This window comes from Stegastes partitus, unplaced genomic scaffold (genome assembly GCF_000690725.1).
Source record: "Stegastes partitus isolate 25-593 unplaced genomic scaffold, Stegastes_partitus-1.0.2 Scaffold525, whole genome shotgun sequence".
In the NCBI taxonomy this organism is placed as follows: domain Eukaryota; kingdom Metazoa; phylum Chordata; class Actinopteri; family Pomacentridae; genus Stegastes; species Stegastes partitus.
The window spans coordinates 190235-213161 of record NW_007578256.1 but is presented as its reverse complement, the minus strand read 5'-3'; the positions used below and the strand labels follow the sequence as shown (position 1 = coordinate 213161).

The 22927-nt window shown below is 43.6% G+C and overlaps 1 protein-coding gene across 2 annotated transcripts in view; it reads right to left on the bottom strand.

Annotated features, from left to right (window-relative positions):
- Positions 1-22927, bottom strand: part of eepd1 (endonuclease/exonuclease/phosphatase family domain containing 1) — a 36595-nt gene extending 13668 nt beyond the window's left edge. The window contains exons 1-3 of one of the 2 annotated variants that reach the window (XM_008287860.1): positions 22730-22927; positions 21705-22623; positions 3091-3142 (exon numbers count right to left, since the gene is read on the bottom strand). In XM_008287860.1, coding sequence (XP_008286082.1) covers positions 3091-3142; positions 21705-22552 — 900 coding nt within the window. In that variant the 5' untranslated portion in view covers positions 22553-22623; positions 22730-22927. Of the gene's footprint in view, positions 1-3090; positions 3143-21704 lie in introns of both variants that reach the window. The other variant, XM_008287859.1, reaches the window with a different exon arrangement.

Here is a 22927-nt window from a genome sequence, read left to right as displayed (position 1 = left end):
ATAGACTGGTTACCTGTCCAGGTGAATCTGCCTTCACCCTGAGTCAGCTGAGATAGACTCCAGCCCCCCCGCGACCCTAGTGAGGATTAAGCGGTGTATAGATAATGGATGGATGGATGGATGGATGGATGATAGATGGATGGATGGATGGATTTTCAAGCCATAAAAACAGAAATCTTCTGAAATTGAAAGTGTGAAACTAAAAAGTAGGGATGTCTGGCAATATTGGCCCACCGATATTATCAGCCCGATATTGCCATGAAAATGTGATATATGTCAATATTGTTATCGTTTTTATTTATTTATTTATTTTTGTATTTGCCTGTAATGAAACCTGATAAATTAATGCTTGGATTTCGCCAGACATTTACCAGCGTGCAAATGATGATGACAGGAGAAACGTAATGTTACCTAACATTAGTTAAATAGCCCACATACATCTGTATCGGTTCATATTGGAATCGGAAATTGAGAGTTGGACAATATTGGCACATCAGATATTGGCAAGAAAGCCAAAATCGGACATCCCTACGAAAAAGAAATCCTATTCTGGCAATTCTGCGCGGAGTGAAGTGAGCGATCTAACAGAGAATGGAACACATTTCTAATTCACTCAGCAGGAAGAGACATTGCAGGGGTAGCGGATGAAAAGAGAGGGTGCTAATGACTAAGACAAGACAGAGGAGATGGGAAAATGGGCAGAAAATCAGTGTGGGAGGCTGGCAAGAGTGAAAACTCTGCAATGTGGGCTACCACTTGTCCAGAGGTAACTCATCCTCCTACCGCCTCCCTCTCTCGGTCCAAAATACTCTGCTGCTGACCTACTTCCCTTTCCACTGAGCTCTCATTTCTCTGCCAAGGATCCATCTTGTAGCCAATACAGAAAGTGACATTACCCACATGCAAAGAAGTGCGGAGGCTGAACAGGAACACATCACAGCGCTCAGAGTGGCCTGTTGAACCCTGACATTTTATGGATGCGCCGACGTCTGTGCATTAATGCAGCTGCCCTACATCTCTCCTCAGCCAGAGGAGTGTGTGATCCGACTGTACAGCAGTCTGTTTATGTGCTCGCTGATATTCTATCCATACTGAGAGATCGGGGTCACAAAATTTCACGTCCATCAGGCTTAGACACATTTCATATGATACGAGTTTGCATCAAAATCAATACATCACCGGGGCATTTTCTCATGGGGCAAAGTAAATCAATGCAAATATTTAGAGAGTGTGAATCTTTAAGGCAAAAGAAAACTACAGAGACCTAAACAGCCTGAGCTACTGCAGCTTCCTCTGCCAGAGTATAAGCTGCTCCACAAAACAGGACTGGGCTCTGGTCGATATAACATTTGAATAAACTCTGTAAATCAAATATCCTATCAGTGACAGTTGCTAAGTTGCTAAGCAAGCTTTCACTGAATGAAATGCTGCTGGGAATAGATGGCATTTTAAGGACAAATTAGGAAGAAGCTGGGGAGCTACTGTAACCGATTAGCACTTGCATGTCAGCTCACGAGCTGCAGTGTTTCACAAAGCTCTCCTGCAGGTCTCCATGTCATCATTATCACAGGCACTACTTGTTATGCAAAGCGAGAAGCAGGCATTTCAGTCCTTGGTTCATGATAAATATAGACAAGAATTATGTACAAGATGTAAAAGGAGGCCAAAAAGAACGGGAAGGTCAGAGAAGCAACATCCATTCAGGCCAATGAGAGATAAAAAGGACATCCATTCATGTAATAGGGGGAGTCAACAGAGAAGTAGTGCAACGTGCGGATGTCCTGAACGAAGCCCCCATCAACAGCACCAGGTTGCACACAAAGACTGTACGTAAGAGATGAACGCTGTTTGTGAACAGCTGTTTTGTCATTTGGCGGTCGACATCTTTAGAAACCGGATGTAACGAGCAAGTGCTGGATGTGAGTGGAAACCAGAGCCCTCCACACACTGTGACGTGGTGATGACCCATCAATACGAAGCAGTCATGCCTAAAACATACTCTGCTTTATTGTCTGTTTTACTCTCAGTGGGACTGTAATTTACAAAATAAGCATCATGCTGTACTCAAAAAGTGTTCAACGTAGTGACTGAGACCATAAAGTCACGAGGAAGATGTTTACAGAGGCAACAGATCAAGTAAACAAAAGAGCTGTTTTGTCATTGACTTCTATATAATCTGCTTCCAACAGAGCAGCTTTTAAAGTTCAACATTTATATGAAGATTTATCATTAAACAAGTTTCAGAAAAAAATATAGTATAATCACCCCAATATTTAAAATGGTAAATGTTCTGCACTTACAAAACACTTTTCTACCTTAGTGCTACTCAAAGCGCTTTCCAATGTTTTCTAATTCACACACACATTTATTCATACGAAGTTGCACCATCAGGTTCACTGTCTTGCCCAAGGACACTTCAACTGTGGCGGGGCGGGGGATCGAACCACCAACCTGGCGATGAGGGGACAACCCGCTCCACCGCCTGAGCCACAGCCACGATACATATTGTTTTAAGACATCCAGTAAATATGTGCGATACCTGTTCTTCTTCTTATTCGTGTTGGATGCACCAGTACTGGAGCTGGCAGGTTGAACACGGTGAAGCAGAAGGCGACAACTTCCGCGCTGATTTATGTTTCTGTGTCATTTGTTGTCCGTGAAAATCTGGCCGTCACAACGTCCAGCTGCCAGAGGAAGCTGCGCCATCATCTTTTTTGTTTCATCTTATTTTCAAAATACGAATCTAAATCAAAGACGAATCCAATGTGACCTGATTCCTGACACCGACCCTTTAACCCACAGCAACCGCTGCCGTATTTATAGTAATGAAAGCACAGGAGAGCGCTAACACAGTTCAAACTGAAATGTAGGCCTAGAAATAGAGGACATGGGAGGCAGAGACACACACACATAGAGAGAGTGGAGGAAAGGGGGCACATTTGCATGACAGCAACACAACAAATTCCTGGGAAGTTTGTGAGTGCATTTCCCAGATTGTTGAGTCACCTCATTCACAGTGCAATGCTGCAAATCAAGGCAGCATCAGCTCCAACAGTAATAGTTCCCACAGTCACCAGGGCTCCACTTTACCTTATCAAGCGCCTCCCGATCCAGCAGGTCCTGCACCGCCAGTAGCTTGATGCTGCAATCAGACAGAGAGGAAGAGTTTTACACTGTGACTGTCTATATGTCAAAACCAAACACGTGACATCCACAAACTTCCTCCATTGTTCTCAGTGGAAGACCTGAGTGAGTACAATAAAATGACATTTTCCAAACAAGGTATACTGTGTTTACGTCTTGTTTTACTTCTATAACTTTGGGACTCGACACAGTTTCTGGGCGTTTTTTGCTCCTGTCACATGTTTACATCACTGTACACTAATTTTTCACTGCAACATAAACTCCTAAAGAAACAGCTCAACCGTGGCTACAAGTAGAGAAACTCAGAGATGTCTTATATGTACATAACCAAGTCTGAATAACAATCTAAATAGATTTTCTTTATCTCCATTACATTTAAATATCTATCCCCAGAGGTGTTGCCAATGCTGCAAAAATAGTGGCTCTGCATACTGAAAATATTTAAGTTGGTTTCTATGCTTGTTTCCTCTGTGCTCTGTCTGACCACAGCCTGACGTTCAGCAGAACAGTTCCTGAATTTTGGTCATGTGACCAACAGTCACAGCTGACTGAATTATGGATTCTCAGTTGTGCTGAGGAGTGAAAATTCTTTTTTAAAAATTCTTTTTCAGGTTTTACAGGTTGTGGCTCTGATACATTATGACATTTGGTGTTTTTTGTTTGTTTGTTTGTTTGTTTTTAAATATAACATGCCTCTTAGACCCACTGCTGGGTTTTGGGGTACAGTGGGTTAAAACATGATTCTGGTAGAATTAAGATTAAGATCCATCTCCATGTTTGCTCCCATCATTATGACCTACTAGACCAAGTGAGGCTCCAGGTGCACGACGGCTGAATGCACTGAATTGTGGAGGGCTTGTTTTGTTGCTTTGAAATGAAGGCGTTAATTTTCAAAGGAAGGAACTTTAAACACAGTCATGTTGGCCTAAACCACTCTGTCAGAACACCCCACTTTCTATTTGTACATCATTAAAATTCCTAAACTTTGAGGAAAGATGTGTCAGTACCACCCACGCTGCTCAATTCCCACATGGTCTCTGTGAAACACTGAGACACAACAACAGGGACTTCTCAGCAGCAAGAAGTGAACACTGGGAACACTGAGGATTGCACCAATTAACTTTAAAAGAATTTCCTCACTTACTGGGAGCAGCATCAGAGTTGGGATTATTGTTTAAGATATCCGTCTGCCAACCTGATACAACAGAGGTGAATCAAATCGTATCTGTGGTTCTCACGGCAATTCACATTTACGAAGGCAAAAGGAACTTGTTTTTTCAGACAAGTTGTCCTGCTAATAAATGATTACACTTATTGTGAAGGGAACTACTTTACACTGAAGAAATGGTTCAGTTAACTGACAGTTTAAGGAAACAAACAAGCTCGTTAACACCTTTAAATCAAGCTTCACACACCCATGCCCACTCCTATTTAGAGTTAAAGGGGTGGAAATGTTGGCTTTTGATGCAGTGTTTAACACACAGTAATGCTGCAGTATGCTAAACGCAGGGCTTTATTCTATCACCATGTACATAGTAATGAGACTTTGCACTGCTGATGACACAGAGTCAAACGGTGTTGACACAACAGATGAGCGTGGCACTACCCGAACTGGATTCTCAACAACACACTTCCTCGGGGCAAATTCACCGTTTTGTTCAAACCTGGCAGAGAGCTGAGAAAATGTGACGAACTCTTACTGAGACACTTTGGACCGCTGTTCTGAATTCAGAGTGCCAACACGTTATTGCACTGTGAAGGAGGGGCCTTTACAGCCCAATAAACATTTATCTGTTTACTTTTAAAATGATTTTCCAGACCAACAGTCAGCACAATAAAAAGTGATAAATTTCTGAGAGGCACTGCTGCTTTTCCTCGGCCTTCATTTGGCGAAGAAGAGGAACTGCTTCCCAATGCAATTTGCGACAGACGTGAGGAAAGCATTCCTCAGCATTTCATTTGGATTTATGCCTTTTCATGCCGTCCCCACACGAAGAAAATCTTATTTCGTCGTGAGAAAGAAATCAAATAACTTTTCAAAATCCCGCTAGTTGACACCCACAATCTTCTGGAGTTTAATCTGAGCTGTTTATTACATGAGAGAGAAAAAGTGCTGAGTTACACAACACATTATTCTAATACACACAGCTCAGTGTGCAGCGCTAAACTCATTCACTGTGGTGCAACACAATGAAACCAAGTTGGTAGAAATACTTTGACCCCAGTCACCTCTGACCCACTAATCTCAAGTCGGCCACACAGAAAATCACATTGCATAACAGTCTTTTCTATTAGTGAAGTGCGGCTGCTGGGTATTACAGGGGCTCTATTACTACTCCAGACTGACTCACACTCACTTAGCTGAGAGCTGCAGCTCCACTGAGGCTCGGGGACCCGCGTCATGTGTAATGTAATCAGTCAGCGCTTGTGAAGGAGAACACAGACGGGTTACAACACAAATCCTCCACACGTCAGGTGAAGCCATCAAGGGCAAATTCAGAACACTGGATTTGTAAACTAACCACCGCGTTGATTCTGATATACGGCATTCAGGTCACGCAGAAAGATGGCGGAGGTGGCAGAAGATGGGGACAATTTGTCAAAGGGAACACAACACTGGATCAGACGAGGAGCTCGGCACACACTGGACACACATGCAGACAGCAGCAGCAGTGTGCTATATGTGGCAGCTAACGCTACGGCACACAAGAGGAAGCATAAGTTATGAGACCCATATGTCCCCATTAAGCTACCTGCTTCCAGCCATTTTTGTCAAGTATTACCACTGGTGGTGATCTTTAAAAAAAAATCTCAAACAACTCCTCTAAAGCCCCTTTAAGACATGAAACACATTACTGTACAGTCATGGTATATTTCCCACCAGGTTAGACAAAACACCAAGTGATGTATAATACATAATAATACACTATTGCACAAAAGACTAAAGCTTATCTAACAGCAGCTCATCAAACAGTTTAGTTCTTTGATTTCCTCAGCAACTAAAATTCCCTCCATGTGCCATAATCTAACTACAAATTCACCAACAGTACAATAGAAACATTCTGGCAGCTGTGATGTCTTTAATGGGGTTACTGGTCCTGTTGTTCCACGTGGCTGCTGCTGTGCTCCTATAGATCCTGCTGCTGTTTGATGCTGCAAGTATTTAATAATCTCAGAGGAACAATTCCTACAAACAGCTGGAGGCAACAAACTACACTTCAGCTCCTGTTAACATGATGTGAGAAAACAAAGCGTGTTGAAAGTGATACAGAAAGATTATTGGGTCTGATTTCTGTCACAGCTTTTACAGAGCAGTAGGCAGGGGGCTGGTTCTGACATGAAGCCGACAGGTTCAGATGAACTCAGATTAATGGAAAGTTCACATCTTTTAGACATGTTTACGTTTTTCCTTGTGTCTTCATTCCGACTTGACGCCAACACTACCGACAGAGCCGGGGCACCATGTGTGTGATATCTAGCATCTAATGTGTTAGAGGAGACACTGGACGTGGTTATGCATGATGGATGAAAGTCTTATGGTCCCATCAACCTGCCTGCTTGACACATCTTCGTGTGAAGAGACAGCAGCTCTCCGTGTAAAAGCCGATTTATGTTTTCTGCGTTTAAAATGGTACATGTGACATACATCATGTTGTCCATCCAAGTCTAAAAAGCTGGAGGAAACATGTTCCAATTCCATTTCCACATACAAAATAATAATTTAAAAAATAAACAAATTTGTGGTTGGCACTGTACTTGTGATTGATGGACACATGAGCTGTGAAAATGTTCCACTTACTGGATCAAACCACGTTTGCCCTTGTTTGTCAGTGTGAAGCATGAATCCAATCTTGCCTCACATTGGAAGTGAATCCACAACGTTACTACTGCCAGAGACGGAGCACCTCTTTACCTTTAAGAGCATCATGCATGCCAGGTTTCAGACTTTATAGAAAGTGGAGACAACGCTGACGTTGTGTCATGTGATGTGTGTCAGATAAGAATCTTAACACACACTGTGTGCGCATGGAGAAAGCAGAGAGGTGCTGATCAACGAAGCGAATACGCTACAGCTAAATCTATTTACTTCTGTTTCCAGTTCTTCTTTGCAGTAATACCTTCTAAATTATATCTGGGATTAGGTTGGTTTCGAAGCATCATGTTGAGACTGAGGAGCTGATTTGAACATTTTGTCATCTTGTACGTGCTTTTATGCATCAACATCCCGGAATTCCTCCAGACTTGTTCCACGTTGAGATGACTATATTACTGCTGTTGTGGTAGTACTGCAGTCATTACTTTCATGGGTGTTTATTCAGACACGAGACTGACGTGTTAAATTGCAGACAGATTAATGGGATGGGTGAACAGGACAGTGGGGAGTCTATGGATCAACTTACAAACATGTCAGTGAAGAACAGATTGGTATTTTCTATACTGAGACCTGGTCTGGTTAGAGTTTGACTGGCAGCTCTAACACACTAACCTAAATAAACCGATACTGATGCTTGAGACACTAACTTGACCACACTGATGCCGACCTCCTCTTCATTCAGCTGATGCAGTGTTGCTCATAGAAACCAGTAAGCATCTAACTGGTGTAATCAGGACTCAAAGGCTACGTTCTGGCTGAGTTCTTGGTTTGCAAATCTGAATCCTTTACCTATCAATCGCCCCAGATTCACTGTTACTGAAATTAGAATCAATTAAAGCAGCTGTTGACACATATTCAGCAGCCGGTACAGTCGGGAAAAGACAAAAAGGCTCGTGGGTGAGAATGGATGATGATGTGTGCAGAGCTCAGGGCCTGTCAGACGGCTCTTTAAGCTCATTTATGTTGAACAAGCTGAGCCCTGAATACAGCTTTATGTTGATTTAAAAAGCAACACTTTGAAGTCATCATAAATTCCAATTTGATAGAATCTGTTTAAGATGCTGCTTCATCTTACTCAGTACACACAAGCTGTAAACAAATTTTACCTTCAGATTTTCCAATAACTCACACATTAAATCATATAACAAGACTAAATCCTGCTGCGGTGTTCACCTCACATTACAGGAGGGTTGGAATGATTTTTCAAAAAAGAAGAAAGAAGAAAGGCTTAAAATGTAAAGGTAAAAATTACAAGGCTCATCCTTTGGGGAGCAAAGAAAATTGAAACTGAGGTAATCTGAGCCCAGATGAGGTGCTAAGTGATATTCAGTGTTGCCCAGAACTCAAAGAAATCCTATTAACTGTCCAGAATAGGGTGCATCCTCAAGGAAGAACACACATTTCACTGAAACATAATAATTAGATTTTCACATAACAAGCAATGGATGCCGTCCAAGGATTTTAAGATCGTAGCAAACTGGTTAAGAGCAAATAAAAATGTAAGGTTTCTGCAGCATGCAACAACGAATGAAAAACGGATCCGTACATCATGCTGCTTCAGTGAACTTTAATCACTGAAGGTTAGTTTGTGATCAACACAGTGGTTTCAGTAGAACCGCTGTTGGCAGGAGGCTGCATGGGCAAACACACGAGTGACGCCATGCACATTCCTGCTGGTGGCTTAATGCCATTTAGTAACCAACAGGAAAGGAGTGCAAGTTAACCAACACCGATATCAACAACGTAGATGCCCAAAATTTTAAGAATCTGTAAATGTTTTATCAGGTGTTGTTTGTTTAGCCTCAAGGCCACGCGCACAATTGGGCCATTCTGGTAAAGAAACCGGCCGACCCCACCTAAACCTGCACACGCCGGTCACTGCACAAGTGCTGCATGTCTGGATCGGTCAGGAGCTGCTGCTGCTAAATCAAGTCCCAGGTAGTGACAGTGGAAGGGATTGGGCGCTTGCAGGGGTGGTACCCATGATCGGTCAGACGGGTGTTGAGTTACATCTCACCTCTCACCCCGACTCTGTGGGTAACATCAGGACAATGAGTTGTGAAGAGAGGACTGAACCGGTCGTCTTTCTGGAAGTTTGTGTTCTGCTTGTTCGATGGCTGTTTGTTGTTTCTTACTGACCTTCTTGCATTTATGCTCAACGAGAAGCAGCTGCTACTAACGTCCATTTGAAAAAACATGCCTAACGTGCAAGATTTAGCCCATACAGGCAAGAAAGTATTATATTCTTTGTACATCCACGAAGCCACGACCAAGTGTAACTTTAATAACATTGCAACCAACATGTTTTTTTTTTTCAGCCTCAGGTACATTCAGACCTGATTAATCAGAGACGGCGGAGGAGGCCAAGGCCAAGTCGTGTCTACTGAGACTCTATGCAACAATATTACTGATCCTCGGTGTGCAAGCGAACCGGCAGTATCAATAATCCTCATTTCAGTTTCCCTGTAAATCCATCTGTTTCTCCTGCTCAGCCGTCCTGCCCCACCCGGGACGGCTCAACCTTGTGTTATGTAACTCACAGTGGGTGAGATCACAAGCAGAAACTTTGTCGCCTTTGTGAACGGCGAGTGCACAGATTGTGTTTCCAGAACAAACAGGCCTGCAGTCACACAGACAATACCCCTTTCCTCTCCTGGAGGTCAGACCACTCTGGGACCCTGCTACTCTCCTGCTGGTTAAGATCCTGATCCTCCCATTTCCACTGGAAGGGAATTCAGAGGCAGCACAGCCCAGCTGACCTGAGATCAGCCGTGTCATCAGGACAGGGAGGGTGATGCTGAGTCAGAGATGCAGTTAGTGCTTTGACTGGATTTTCAAGTCTTCAGAGATCAACAGAACTTCCTGCGTCTGCCCAAGATAATCCTCATGCAGACAATGCTCAAGAAGACATTAAATAAGCACAAAATACAAACAAAGGTTGCGTAGAGACTTTGCACCAGTCAGTCTAAGCCTTCAGTGTCACCGTGACAACAGAAACCGTCTACGATGTCAAACAGGACTCCGTATCTGCTGCTGCTATGGACACAAACACAGCAGGATAAGGCAAAACCAAACGTCTGCTGCAGCATTTGTCAGATTAAGGCAAATCTGAGGGCAGACGCGAGGTTGCATAATCAGGAGTGACGAGTGGCAGCGGCGCCGATGACCTTGAACATAAATAACACCTCGGAGGATTTTCAGGCCCTGAATGAGAAAAAGGGCTCCGGGGTGCACTTCAGCACAGTCCACATTTAAAGAGCACACAGCCTGAAGGGGCACCGACAGGGAGGATAAGTACAGCTACACCGAGAGGTTTTCATGGTTTAACTTCAGCTCAAGGAGGGTTTTGTTCCTCTTCGGGCCTCGATTGTTTCTCTCCTGCATCACTGTCAGGCAGCAATTTCTAATCCAACACATCAGGATTACAGGAACTAAACATTTGACAGAAACTGTAACAAAGCGATGAGTTGACGTGTAAGAGGTGCAAAACACAAAAGCGTATACCTGATGATTATATTCTGCAGGAGGATGCTGTCAACAATATTCAATGAAATGTCAAATACACTTACAAACACATTGAACACATGATGACTCCGTCTGAATCACAAATTCTACCACTGTGCTGCTTCAGTTATACAACACATTCATTGTAGCTGTTTCAGCTCTAGAAATACTCTAACGAAACCCAAGCCACGCTAGATATTTAACACCAAACTGGCGAGCGACTAGTTGGTAAATATAGTGCAGCATGTTGCAGTGAATCACCCAGATATCGTTCATTAGGGTTGTTGGAGACGAAAGCTGTGGCAAGACACTGGAACAGCTTGGAAAACTGGAAAATATGAGAATATTTGACCTCAAAATATATTTTAGCTTGAAAATCTGTAGCTGATGTTAACTTCAGTGGCTAAAATGTTTAGTTTTGCTTGACAACAGCATCGGCTCCTCTGAGTGCTTCAGAGCAGTTGTACCATCCTGACTTTCTGACTTGATATTACCGGGGTGGCCCTGGTGAAATGATGGGCAGATTTCAGTCTGGGTCTGTAAACTCCTCACATTACCAAATAATCTGGTCCAAATATCAGTTCAGACTAAGATCCCAGACCAGGTTCCTGCTCTGGTTATTGGGAGTGGTAGACGAGGATAAATCAGAACTCCTCACCACTGGTATGGTGTTTTGGTGTCTTTCAGCTTGTTCAGGTGTTTTTCTGCACCACAGTGTTCAAAAACCCAACAATTCAGCTTTAACCAGCAGGTTAATTTGAAATGATTTGATTACATTCTGATTGAGTTTCCATCCTAAGACACAACCAGAATGCAGAAACGACTAAACAGCTGTCAGCGTTAGAAACATACATACATACAATGTTTATTTAGCCACATTTTAACTGTCTTTATACATACTTAAGATGTACACATTGAGATGTGGTTGATAATTCATCAGTTTTGAACACTTCAGAAGATTCTGTGGATATTTTTAATCCAGTCAGCTGGAAATCATTGAAGTCTTTTACAATCTTAGGGAGCAAAGGAGTTTTGCAACGTAGGTTTTCCAATGATCTTTAAGGTTAACTCTTAAGTTCAAGTCTTTAGTTTAGCAATCTCTGTGTTTTACAGTAACTCATCATTTTTCTTTTGTGATACTCTGAAGTGATGTATTTTTTGTTTGCATTCTGCTGATTAACAGGGATTTGCACTATTGACCACCGTGAGTCACTTTGATTTGCTGCTCTGTGTTAAAGTGCTGCTGCAGGAGACAAACAAGCCCAGATCAGCTTTGTTTAGCAGAAGAAATGGGGCTTGGAGCACTTTATTGGCCCGAGTGACTCCTGGCTGGCAGGGCTAGCTGGGCAATGCCCCTAACTCACTGTCCACCCACAATAAAATGCTACGCCAATGGAAATTTCCACATGAGCACCTAACACCCTGCATCAGCTCAGCACAGAGCTTCTCTGCAGCACCCCATCCTCATGACCTCAGCAGCCACACTGGTCACAACCTCTCTGCATGACTTTAGTGGATCTCAGTGAGGTTCAGCTCGCTAACATCACTGAACATGTCGATACGTGTCATGTTTCCCCGTGTGTTTTCTGACAGTCCTGTCAGTCTGTGCGGGAATTAAAGGAGCGAGTGTCATTTCTGCCAAACTCTGTGCCTGCCTCTGTGATAATCCAGGCTTTCTGTACACAACACAGATGCTGTCAGCTGCACAACTACAGCGGACTTGTGTACGCTGCAGTCGACAGCAGACATGCAGGTAAAGACACAGAATGCTCATTTCAGATTTACTGCTTCTTAGATGAAAATATTATCCTATATGTGTTTAGTAGAGAACTGGATGCAGGACTTGGCGAGCCTCGCTTAACATAAATACTGGAAAGAGGGGAAACAGCCAGCGTTGCCCCTTTGAAAGGTTCAACACACACCTACCAGTAACACGGACTATTTCACAGGCTTGTTTTCATTTCTGTCTCCAACATATTTTATTGATAGAAAGATTACAGAACCATGAGGCCGACATGACAAAATATGTAGTTGTGTAAAATATTACACATAACTATACAAATGAAGCAGAGAAGAACAACAATAACTTGTACCTTGTGCAAACATCATTGCCATGTTCTGCTGTACTCTGTAGCCACACCTACATGCAGTGTTTTATGGCTTCATGGTGTATACACAAGCCAAACGCTTTTCCTTTCTGAAAGAAGGCAAACCTGACCAGCTCTGACTGACATCACTGTTCACACTTTGATCAGAAGATACTGGTTCAGGATCTCCACGGTGTAGCTCAGGCCAACAAAAGCAATTTGAGTCTTCCCTCAGTTGAAATCACCTATTAAAGGATGAAGGTTCTTTTGGAATCTGGCCATTTCTGTGTCCATGTTAAAGTGACAGCCAGTTTAGAACTGGTTAGGACAAAGTATGCACAGTTGTGCTGGTAACTTACGAACCAAGGATCCGTTGCATTTCCTTTAGCAGTGGCATTGAAGAATTAAGATCAGATCATTTAGCATCTAAACTGAAAAGTCTTGCAGTTCTTGAGTGATCTGTGCATGAAAGCTGACTGGCTGACAGGCAGCATAGCTTACAAACTGGCATCAACAGTGCACTGTTCACACAGTCTTTTTACAGCATAGATAAGAAGGCGACAACAGCTAACTTCAGTTGTTCACAATAAATGGATATCCTGATAGCAATGGTGACATAACTTCTTTATGCAAATACATAAACCTGTCTGGTTGGCTTTACCCTAAGATGTTCCTACACAGATGAAGATCTAACAGACAAGACCAGAGCAGGAACTGTCCAGGTTCTCCAGTTATTTAATACACATGATGTTGGTCTGTGTAATTAAATATCTGATTTTCTGCATCAAAATCATCTCGCTGCAAGGGCTTTATTATTATTATTATTATTATTGACTGAGTACATTTGTTTAAAAAATTAAGTCTTTTCAAATTTCTTTAACATGTCTCTAATAATTATCCAACAGAAACCCTGAGACAGAATGGTATTATTCTACTACCTGAGATCTGAAATCATGTTCTCTCATAATAATCAATTTATTGTTTATTGTATAACTTATTCACATTTTGTCAACAGTCCAAAACCAAAAGTAGCATAAAGTTGAAACAAAAGTAGGAAAACTAGAAAATACTTCCATTTGACAAATGGCACCAGTCGATGGCGTGACCCAAACAAAACAATAAATCTATCAACTACGTGATCAATCAACTAATCATTTCAGATTTACAATGCTGGTTATGTGGTAAATATTAAAACCAACATGACAGTGGAGGTCAGAAGGTTCCAAGGAAGTCATTTATACTCAGGGTGAATCATATATATTATATTATTCCTGCCATGACAGTTTCATTTTGACTTCTTAAATTTGCTGATACCAAACATGAAACACACGGTGTAAAAAAACATGGTCTGTAAATTCAGTTGGACTCATGTGGAAGAGACATGAAAGCAAACAGAGAGCTACAGAACCGTGTATACGCACAATAAATGGGATGTGATCATGAATATTATTAGCATGATAATTGAATACAGTGAATGCAGCCGTTTAGAAACTGTCTCTGGTGGTTTAAAGCTTTCCGTTCTCTGTGGAGTAATGAGGAGTTAAACAAGTAGGAAAGGTGGATCTGATTAGACCGTAATAAAACGTAACAAGGGAGAGACGGCAGCAACTGCTCAAAGACCAAGAATATCATCAGCAACTGATTATCATGTAATTGTCTTTAAACTGCTGCAGCGTAAACACAGCAGGCAGCTTTATTATCTGTTAGCCGGCTTTGCTAGCAGCATGAAGGAACAGTGGAGATGTGAGAGGCTGGACGGTGACAGCATTTGAAAGATCTACTTCTGTCAGTCAGTAAAATGACTAATAAACAACTGAGTTTCCAATAAGGAAATAAGCCCCAGTACAAACCAAAAGACAACCACAATCTGGAACGAGACTGCTTTGACGAGCTACATAAGGATGTAGATGTTTGTTTGGTGTCTCTTCCTTTTTCACACTGTGCTCTTCTTCTTTTCGCCTGAAGGGAACTCTCCTCTTGGCGTGTGTGATGTCAGCCAGCCATCCTCTATCATCAGCAGCCCTGCCAGCAAGGTCAGGGGTCAACACAGACACAGCAGCACCGAAAACAAACCCTCACCACTTCTACTGCGATGAAAAAAAGAAGTAAAAACAACCTCGAGTAACCTTTAAGGTTCAGCCTGTTCTGGTCACAACAGTGACGCAGATGTTCCAGCTGATGATCTAAATGCTAAGCTAAATCCTTACTGACCTGTGTCAAAACCCCCACCAGCAGCTTCTTGATGAACATTTACACGTTAATGGATGTTGGTGAGCGCAGCATCGTTTGGACAAATCAACTCTTTACTGCCGTCTTCAATTTTCTTTTTTGATTCTTCATTCCTGCTGTGTGGTCAGCTGTAGGCATGAGCTTGTCCTTTCATTTGAGTTTCTTCTCTCCTTACGTTATCTGCATATTACTGTTTTCCTCTTTACTACAGAAGACGACGACAACAACCTCTGAGCAGCTGCCACACTGGAAGTTTAAGTTTTGCAGAGGATTTGGATTGTGCAAAGTTGGGTGAACTATCCATTGGAATGACAGCGTTCGTCTCCCTGCATAGAAATGTTCCACCGAAACAATTCCCCCGTCACTATTTCGAGGGATCAAAGCTGCACCCTTTGCTAAGCTTCACCCAAGACGAAAGTGACTGATTTAAAGAACTCCAAACAAGCCGGAGTGTTTTTCCTCTTACAGCAGAATGAACCTGAGGTGCAGCCAGGTCATTATGTTTTACACAACGGATGCTGTTTGTGGTAAAGGTTGGGTGGGACGTCTACTGGTTGAATGCCGGCTGTCACACTGTGAACAGGGATGTTTTTTTCTTTAAGATTTAGACAGAGAGGAGGGATGTCACATCTGTTGCACAAACAGTTTTGCAAGACAGAGTAGATGCCATGTGAATGTTTCAAACACTGAGACAGGCGAGTTCCACTGTGTGGTGCAAGAAGGTGACGACCCAAAAAAAGAGCAAACACTGAGGAAACATCCTCCTACAATCCGTCATGCAGAAAGATCTGACAACAACACAGTTTCAGCCACATTTTCTGAGTCAAGCGAGTCCCCGTCAGCTCACATCTACACCTTGATCCATATTAACCCTGCTCCTCTTTCACTTCCCTTCAGGCTAGTATGTGAGGATGACTAACCGCCAGCTGATTACTAACATCAGCGGGCCTGGGAAGCTGTGGTGGCTGAGCGCAGTTTGCAGTGTAACCTTCAGTAAGTGGGAGTTCATTGAACTCTAGTAGCTCTCTGCTTGTGCCTGGAGGAAAGCCAGGAAGTGTGTAAACTCAGCCTGGATCTTGTGATTGCTCATGCAGCGGGGCCGAGCACTGAGCAAACACAGTGTATCTCCTCCACAGCGTCCTCCGCCTACTGCTGATGGTTCCTTCATAACAATGATCCCTACAATGTCACCATTAGGACTGTTGGTTTGGCTTGGGAACGCAGGAAAAGGGAGGCATTAGTGGAGGAAATGTTGGGGATTTATAAGAGAACGGGCGGGAGGGCTGGACTGAGGATGAAGAGGAAGCAGATAGAGAGGAAGATGGCGCCAGACGGTTGTTGCTTTAACACACACGCTCTTTGTTTAAATGGATCGGTGAAGCGATGTACCGAAGGCAGTTTGCTCTGGGTGTGGAGCACATTATGGAGAACTTAATAAACATGGGTGATTATGATGTTACATAAAGAAAATGCCACCCGAAGCACATCCTTGAGGGAACAAAAGAAAGAACGCAGCAGGTTCAAATCCCAAACCTTCTTGCTGTGAGGTGCACTAAATTCTTTCTAGTAAATTAGACATTTTGAGAGTCCTTCATCCTTCAAGTCTGTCCTTGGTCGGTGGCACAAAGCTTATATCCTTCAAAGAAAGTCCTTGTTAGATCATCGGAAAGTGTCCGGACCCACCACAACATTCTCATGATGAAATAGCAGCAGCTGCATTTTGTGAAAAACCCTCTTTGGGCAGTGACTGACCAGGTCTGTGGAGGTCAGGGTCGGATCATTTGTGCACAACTGCCATGAAAGCCTCAGAAAAGAGGCTTTCTGAAATTGTTATCAGCTTTTGAGATTCACTGCATCGAGCCTCAAAGGACACACCAACTACGTGTTGTTGGACAGACAGCAGTGATGCAGTGCAATGAACTAACATCGATATAAACCCTGCAGCTGGATCTCCTGCAGCTCTCAGTCTGCCTCCAACCAATTAGTTCGTACAGAGGGTCATCTTACCACTTACAGATGGACGACAAATTAAATGGAAAACCTGAACCCGTCACCCCTACGGTAAAGGGATCCAGTGGCTCTGCTGTGCTGAGGAGGGCATTTTGGGGAATAGTTTGAGTCCACTTGTCCGGTTAGAAGGAAGGGTCAGTGTGAGTCAATACGAAGTTGAGTCATCGCTTTATCCTGTGATGAAATATTTCTATCCCGAAGGAATGTCTTTTGGAGGAATGGTGTTCAGACCTCTAGTAGAATTCCAGAAACTTGGAGAATCAATGTTTTACCAGGACCTGCACCTCTTTCTAAGACGCCTTTCTGGGGTTTATCTTTAACTTGTCATCTGTATGTGCTCGAAGGTAAAAACATGACAGCCGCAAATCTGGATGGCAAGCCTGCTGTCATACACAACTAATGGTACAACTGTTGTTCCAGCATAACTGTCTTTCCTTGGTATACATCCAAAAAGTGACAGATGTAGGAAAAAAACATGCTTGGAGTACACCGCTCAGTCTTCAGAGGTTGAGGGTTACTTTACTTAAACGACTAAATATCTGATCGGCAGCTATCTGGAGAATCAATAAATCATTTCAGTCACGTTTTTCCAAGTAAAAATTCACCAGTTCCACGATTTCTAACGTAAGTGATCTTCTGTTCTTCTTCTTTGTCATATGTGAAAATCTGTTGGCCAAACAAAAGACAAAAAAGTCCAAAAGATAACGAGAAACTGCAGCAAATGGTTGGAAATTGGTGCTTTGCAAGGCTGAGCAGCTATTTAAACATCTGCCCTCGACTGATCCCACCTGCTGAATCCAATTAGACGTCTCTGATAAGGTCCAAACTACGGCTGAATAAGTAGCTTTACAGAGCTCCACAATGAACAGGGGCCAAGGATGAAAAAGACTTTTGCACAGGCTGCTTATTGAAATGACATGCAAGATCTCCAGAGTAGGATCAGAGAAACTGCCTGTTCTGGGGGCACTTCCACAGAATCCCTTTTCTATATATTGGGTCAGCACTGCTCTGTACGGGCCACGACAGAGCAGCTCAGCAGCACAGGTGGACGGAAAAACCAGATAGAGGGAATTTAAAATGTCTTCAGTCACGTTTTTACTTTAAGCAAAGCAATCAGTAAAAATGACAGATTTTTGATAGAAATCTGGTTCGAAATTTGAAACAACATAATTAGCAAATCACAAAGACTGCAATTTAGGATGTAAATGTTTAACACACATCTGACTGGGGATGGGTGTCGTTAAGATTTTAACAGTACTATTACTTTTACAGATACTGCTTATGTTCCGGTATGTTCACGGTGTTCTTATCTGTACTGTTCGATTGCTTTTGTTTGTTGAAAAATCTTGAACAAGTTAAGAACAGAATAGTTTTTTTTTCTCATATGCGCTGTATAAGAACTTAAACTTATATAGACATTAATGTTGTGTTGATGGGATGATCAGAGCTCTGTGGACAGTGTTACAGGTGTTACCAAATACATCCATCCATTATCTATACACCGCTTAATCATCATTAGGGCCACAGGGGGGGCTGGAGTCTATCCCAGCTGACTCAGGGTGAAGGTAGGTTCACCTGGACAGGTAACCAGTCTATCACAGGGCTACACTTAGAGACAGACAACCAAGCACACTCACATTCACACCTACGGACAATTTAGAATCAGCATGTTTCTGGACTGTGGGAGGAAGCCGGAGAACCCGGAGAGAACCCACGCTGCACGGGGAGAACATGTAAACTCCATGCAGGAAGATGCAGGACGCGAACCAGCGACCTTCTTGCTGCGAGGTGCTAACCACTGAGCCACCTTGCAGCCCTCACTAAATACAATATTATGTAAACTGTTCTGCATTACATAAGAACTGAAAGCTCCACCTTGAACAGATAATAAGTAAATGTCAGCACATCGTGTTGATAAAAGCCTGTTTCTCTGAAGGTTTAGTGAAGCTTAAGTTCATCTTCGACCACCAACACCAACATTCAGTCAGAGAAACAGTAAAAATCAGTTTGTCTGCAGCCTTTAAATCACTAAATCCTGCTGCTCTGTGCTCTGACACATATTCTGAATGACAGATGATGCTCTGAATTTCAGACTGACTTTATAACCACAGACAGTTAAACAAACTAATCGTTACTCATTAACCCATGTTGGTATAGTTTAGTTGCTGCTGGTTAGTGATGAACTGAGAGCTCAGCGGTCAAACTGCGTTTCTTTGTCTATACATGATGAACTTTTACCGAATGTCTCTGCAGACTGATGGTGTTTCTGCTCTGACATGCCAATGACTTGTTACTGTTGTGGGAACAAACATTTTTTGCATCAGCTATAGAGAATTAAATCCTACTTTTGGACCCTTGTGTTGGTCCAGGTGACACAGAGCTGTTCTGTTGGAGCTGCAGACTGACAGACAGAACTCTGCTTAGGATTTGGAAAGCAAACATGCATCTTAAACATAAGACATGTCTTACAGTGATGAGATAAAATCTGCAACACAACAATCTTCTTGCTGTTTAAAGTACCGTTAACAGAGCCATCGGAGCTTATCCATCCTCCAGTATTTAAAAACTTACAGTACCGTCGTTCTGCACCCGTCCCCATGCATGTCTGACCCGGGGCTGTGTCAGTGGTTTTACAAATGAATGCCTTCCTGCTTGTGCGACTGTCTGGCTGTTGGTGGTTTCTCATGTTCTGTCACATGTTTTAAATCAATTACACAGTGACTATTAAACTAAAGCTTGACTTTAAATAAAATATTGCAAATCAAATCACTACATCTGTTAGAAAAATCACTGTTAGATATTTTCCACAAACACTCATCCAGCTGTAGACACTGACTACGCTGGCAGTTGCAGACGTGCACAGTGTGAATGCCCTCTAATGACCCCACCTCCCTCCTCCTGTTCCTCCGTCCCTCCAAGCAGCTCAGGTCTCACCACCCCAGCAGAAACCACACAGCTCTGGCACTTCAGCTTCAGCCAGTCAGTGGTGCCAACAGTTACACAGACTCAGGTCAGAACCTGCTCAAGAAAGTATGTCTTGATGTACGAATAGGCCTAAAAACACAGCATCTTGTGTGTCGTTTCCTGCTGTCAAAGAGCTTCTGGACAAAGTGACCCGAGCAGCTTGTTGTCACACAAACACATGCAGAATCCATCCAGTTAATCTCATTATTCATGCACCGAAGCCGACACTGAAACTATGCAGATTAACGTGAACCTCAGAGGCCTGTTCTCCTGCTATCTGCTGCCCTCGGGGGAGAAGGAGACGTTAAGTGGTCGGGTCGGGATCGAGGCGCTCTCACTGCCCTTCATTCATCTTCTGTACAAGTGAGACCCTGTTAGACAACAACACGGCCACTCAAAGAATGTGAGATGTTGCGTCACACTCGGAGCTCGTCCTGCTACAGTACAACAGGTCTGACCCAGATACCTGCTGCTGCTGCTGTCAGACTGTTGTTGGACTGTTGCCTTGTGCTTGAGCTTACAGTGTTCTATTATACTTCCTTTTTGTGTCTGTCTGAGCAGAGCGTGCATGCTGCAGGTCTGACTCTTGTCGTACTGATAGTGTCATGATTAAAGACTTATGAGGTTAGGGTGGAGCTTGGTCATTTAAGTTTGACAGAAATCACATGACATTTAGATGTTTTCTAATTAAACTACGCTAATCATACAGGTTCTACATTCTTCACAAAATCAGTTTCTTTTCCTTCTTCAAAGTGTGCTGGACGGTGTGACGGATCCTCTTTAGGGCCCCAGAAAGGGCCTCACTCTGTTTTCTGGTGGTAACTGGTTCCCATCAGTCGCTTTAGATTCTAGATGACACAGTTGGCACACACTGGCACGGAGACTCTGTGCCAGGTAGAGCGGCCCCAATGGCCCCTTATTAAAGATGGTGAAGCTGCAACATCAAATTAGAGCTTGATGCCAAGTTTGAGGCACACTTTGGGATAAAATGTCTTTTCTCTGTAAGGACCTGAATGAATGCAGCTCTAAATGTCTGTCCGACTGTTGGCCAACACTGAAATCTGAGCTATTTTCACCAGTTTTTTTTTGTTCGTTTGTTTGTTTATGTTCCATATTTGAGTAAAATATAATATTGCATGAAACTACAGAAAAATATGAATTTCCATGTTAATGGTAAAAAAAAAAAAAACAGAAGCCAGAACTGTAAATAACGTCCACTTTCCAAAAAAAAGTATTTTTTCTTTTATGTTATGACAATATAATTAGATTCTTTTTACTATATTTAAATCAATGAAAAATTGAATTACTGCTGTAATTTGAAAAAAAAAATGCAGACTAAAGACTGAAATATTTCAATTTTTTCAACTATTTTTTACAGATTTTCCTTGTTTTGTTAAATTACAGAGAATATTTTTTTAAGTATTAATTTACATGCTGATTGTTAAAAACAAACCAAACCTGCACTTAACGTCCACATTTATAGTTTTGCAAATATCAATTAGTTTTGTTTAAAAATAATAAATCCTGAGACAAACTGAATCCTTTCAAAGGATGCATGGATGTTTACATCTGGATGAAAATAACATGCTCTGAGCGTTGGTGTCTTTTTTGAGTCATTTAGTTTAAATACTTGATTCACATATTTATTCTGGTCACTCATAAAGCAGCTTATTTAAATGTGTTTTTGTGCCAACCACTGGTTTCCAGAGACTTGGAGCTCTGTCTGATCTCTGCTCTTTATTACAAACAATAAGATCAGATTTGCATCCTCAGATCATGTTCAGTGATCATCCGTCTGTCTGTCTGTCTGTCCGTCTGTCTGTCTGTCTGTCTGTCTGTCCCCCCGTGATGTATGACTGGCCTACAGGTGAGCTCTGGAGCTCTGTACTCACTCGTTCTCCAGCAGGGTCATGCACACCACCTCCTTGACTCCCGGGTTGTTGGCCTTGTCGCAGGAGCAGCCCTGCAGGCTCCACGTGGCCACGCGCACCACGGGCTTCCCATCCCGCAGCCCAAGCGGAGGCTCCACGTTCGGCCGCACTGAGATGATTTGGGTCGGTCCTCCGGGAGGGAGGTCCAGGTCGTCGCTCCTGAGACTGAACGACGTGGGGCTGGGGTGAGACTTGGTGGTGCAGGTGAGTCCTCCGTTGGTGTTGGTTGAGGGAGCCCTGGAGCGCTCCACGAACACCTGGAAGCGGATTTTGTCCAGCAGGGAGCTGTTGATGTGGTTCACCCTCACCAGGTCCTCGATGCTCTTGAACGGGCCGTGCTCTGCCCGGTAGGCCACGATGTTCTTGGCGATCTTCTCCGTGATGCCTCTGATGCTCATGAGCTGCGCCGGGGTGGCGGTGTTAATGTTCATCCCGGTGCTGGACTGGTGCTCCAGGTCTTTGCGCAGCGAGGACGGGGAGTGCTGGGACGAGCTGGTCCTGCTGGAGACGCAGATTTCCAGTTTGATCACCTCCAGTTTGGTGGCTCCGATCCCGCTCACCAGAGCCAGGTCCTCCACCTTTTTAAAGCCGCCGATACAGTCCCGGTACTCCACGATGTTCTGAGCCACCGTGCGGTTGACCCCCGGCAGAGTCATGAGCTCCTCCTCGGTGGCCGTGTTGATGTTCAGCCGCTCCTGGTTCACCAGGATGTTGCCGAAATTGCAGGCGGCGCTGAATTTGCGCTTGCCGCAGCTGAAGTCTGTGGGGTCCTTGGGGATGGAGCGGTGGCAGCCCAGACTCCCACCCATGGCTCCAGCGGGTCACCGGGGCTCGGAGCAGACGGAGGGCCACGGCAGAGAGACAACCGGCGGGAAGGAAACTGGAGCGGAGCGGAGAGGTGACAGTCACACAACAGCGTTACACGGCAGCGGCGTTACACACACATCACGGTGCTGCTCGTTACCGGCGGGATCAGGCGTACGCACCACAGCAGCGCTCCTCGCTCCGGCTACATGCTGCCCTCAGCGGCTCTGCGCGGCTCTGAGCTCCGGCGGCTGCAGCCTGACAGAAGATAAGAGCTGGAAACAGGAAACTTTGCCCTCAGACTCTCCGCTGGGTGACTGGCCGCAGGTCGACCTGAACACACGTTCATCTGACAGGGAGACGCTCACATCAATACAAAC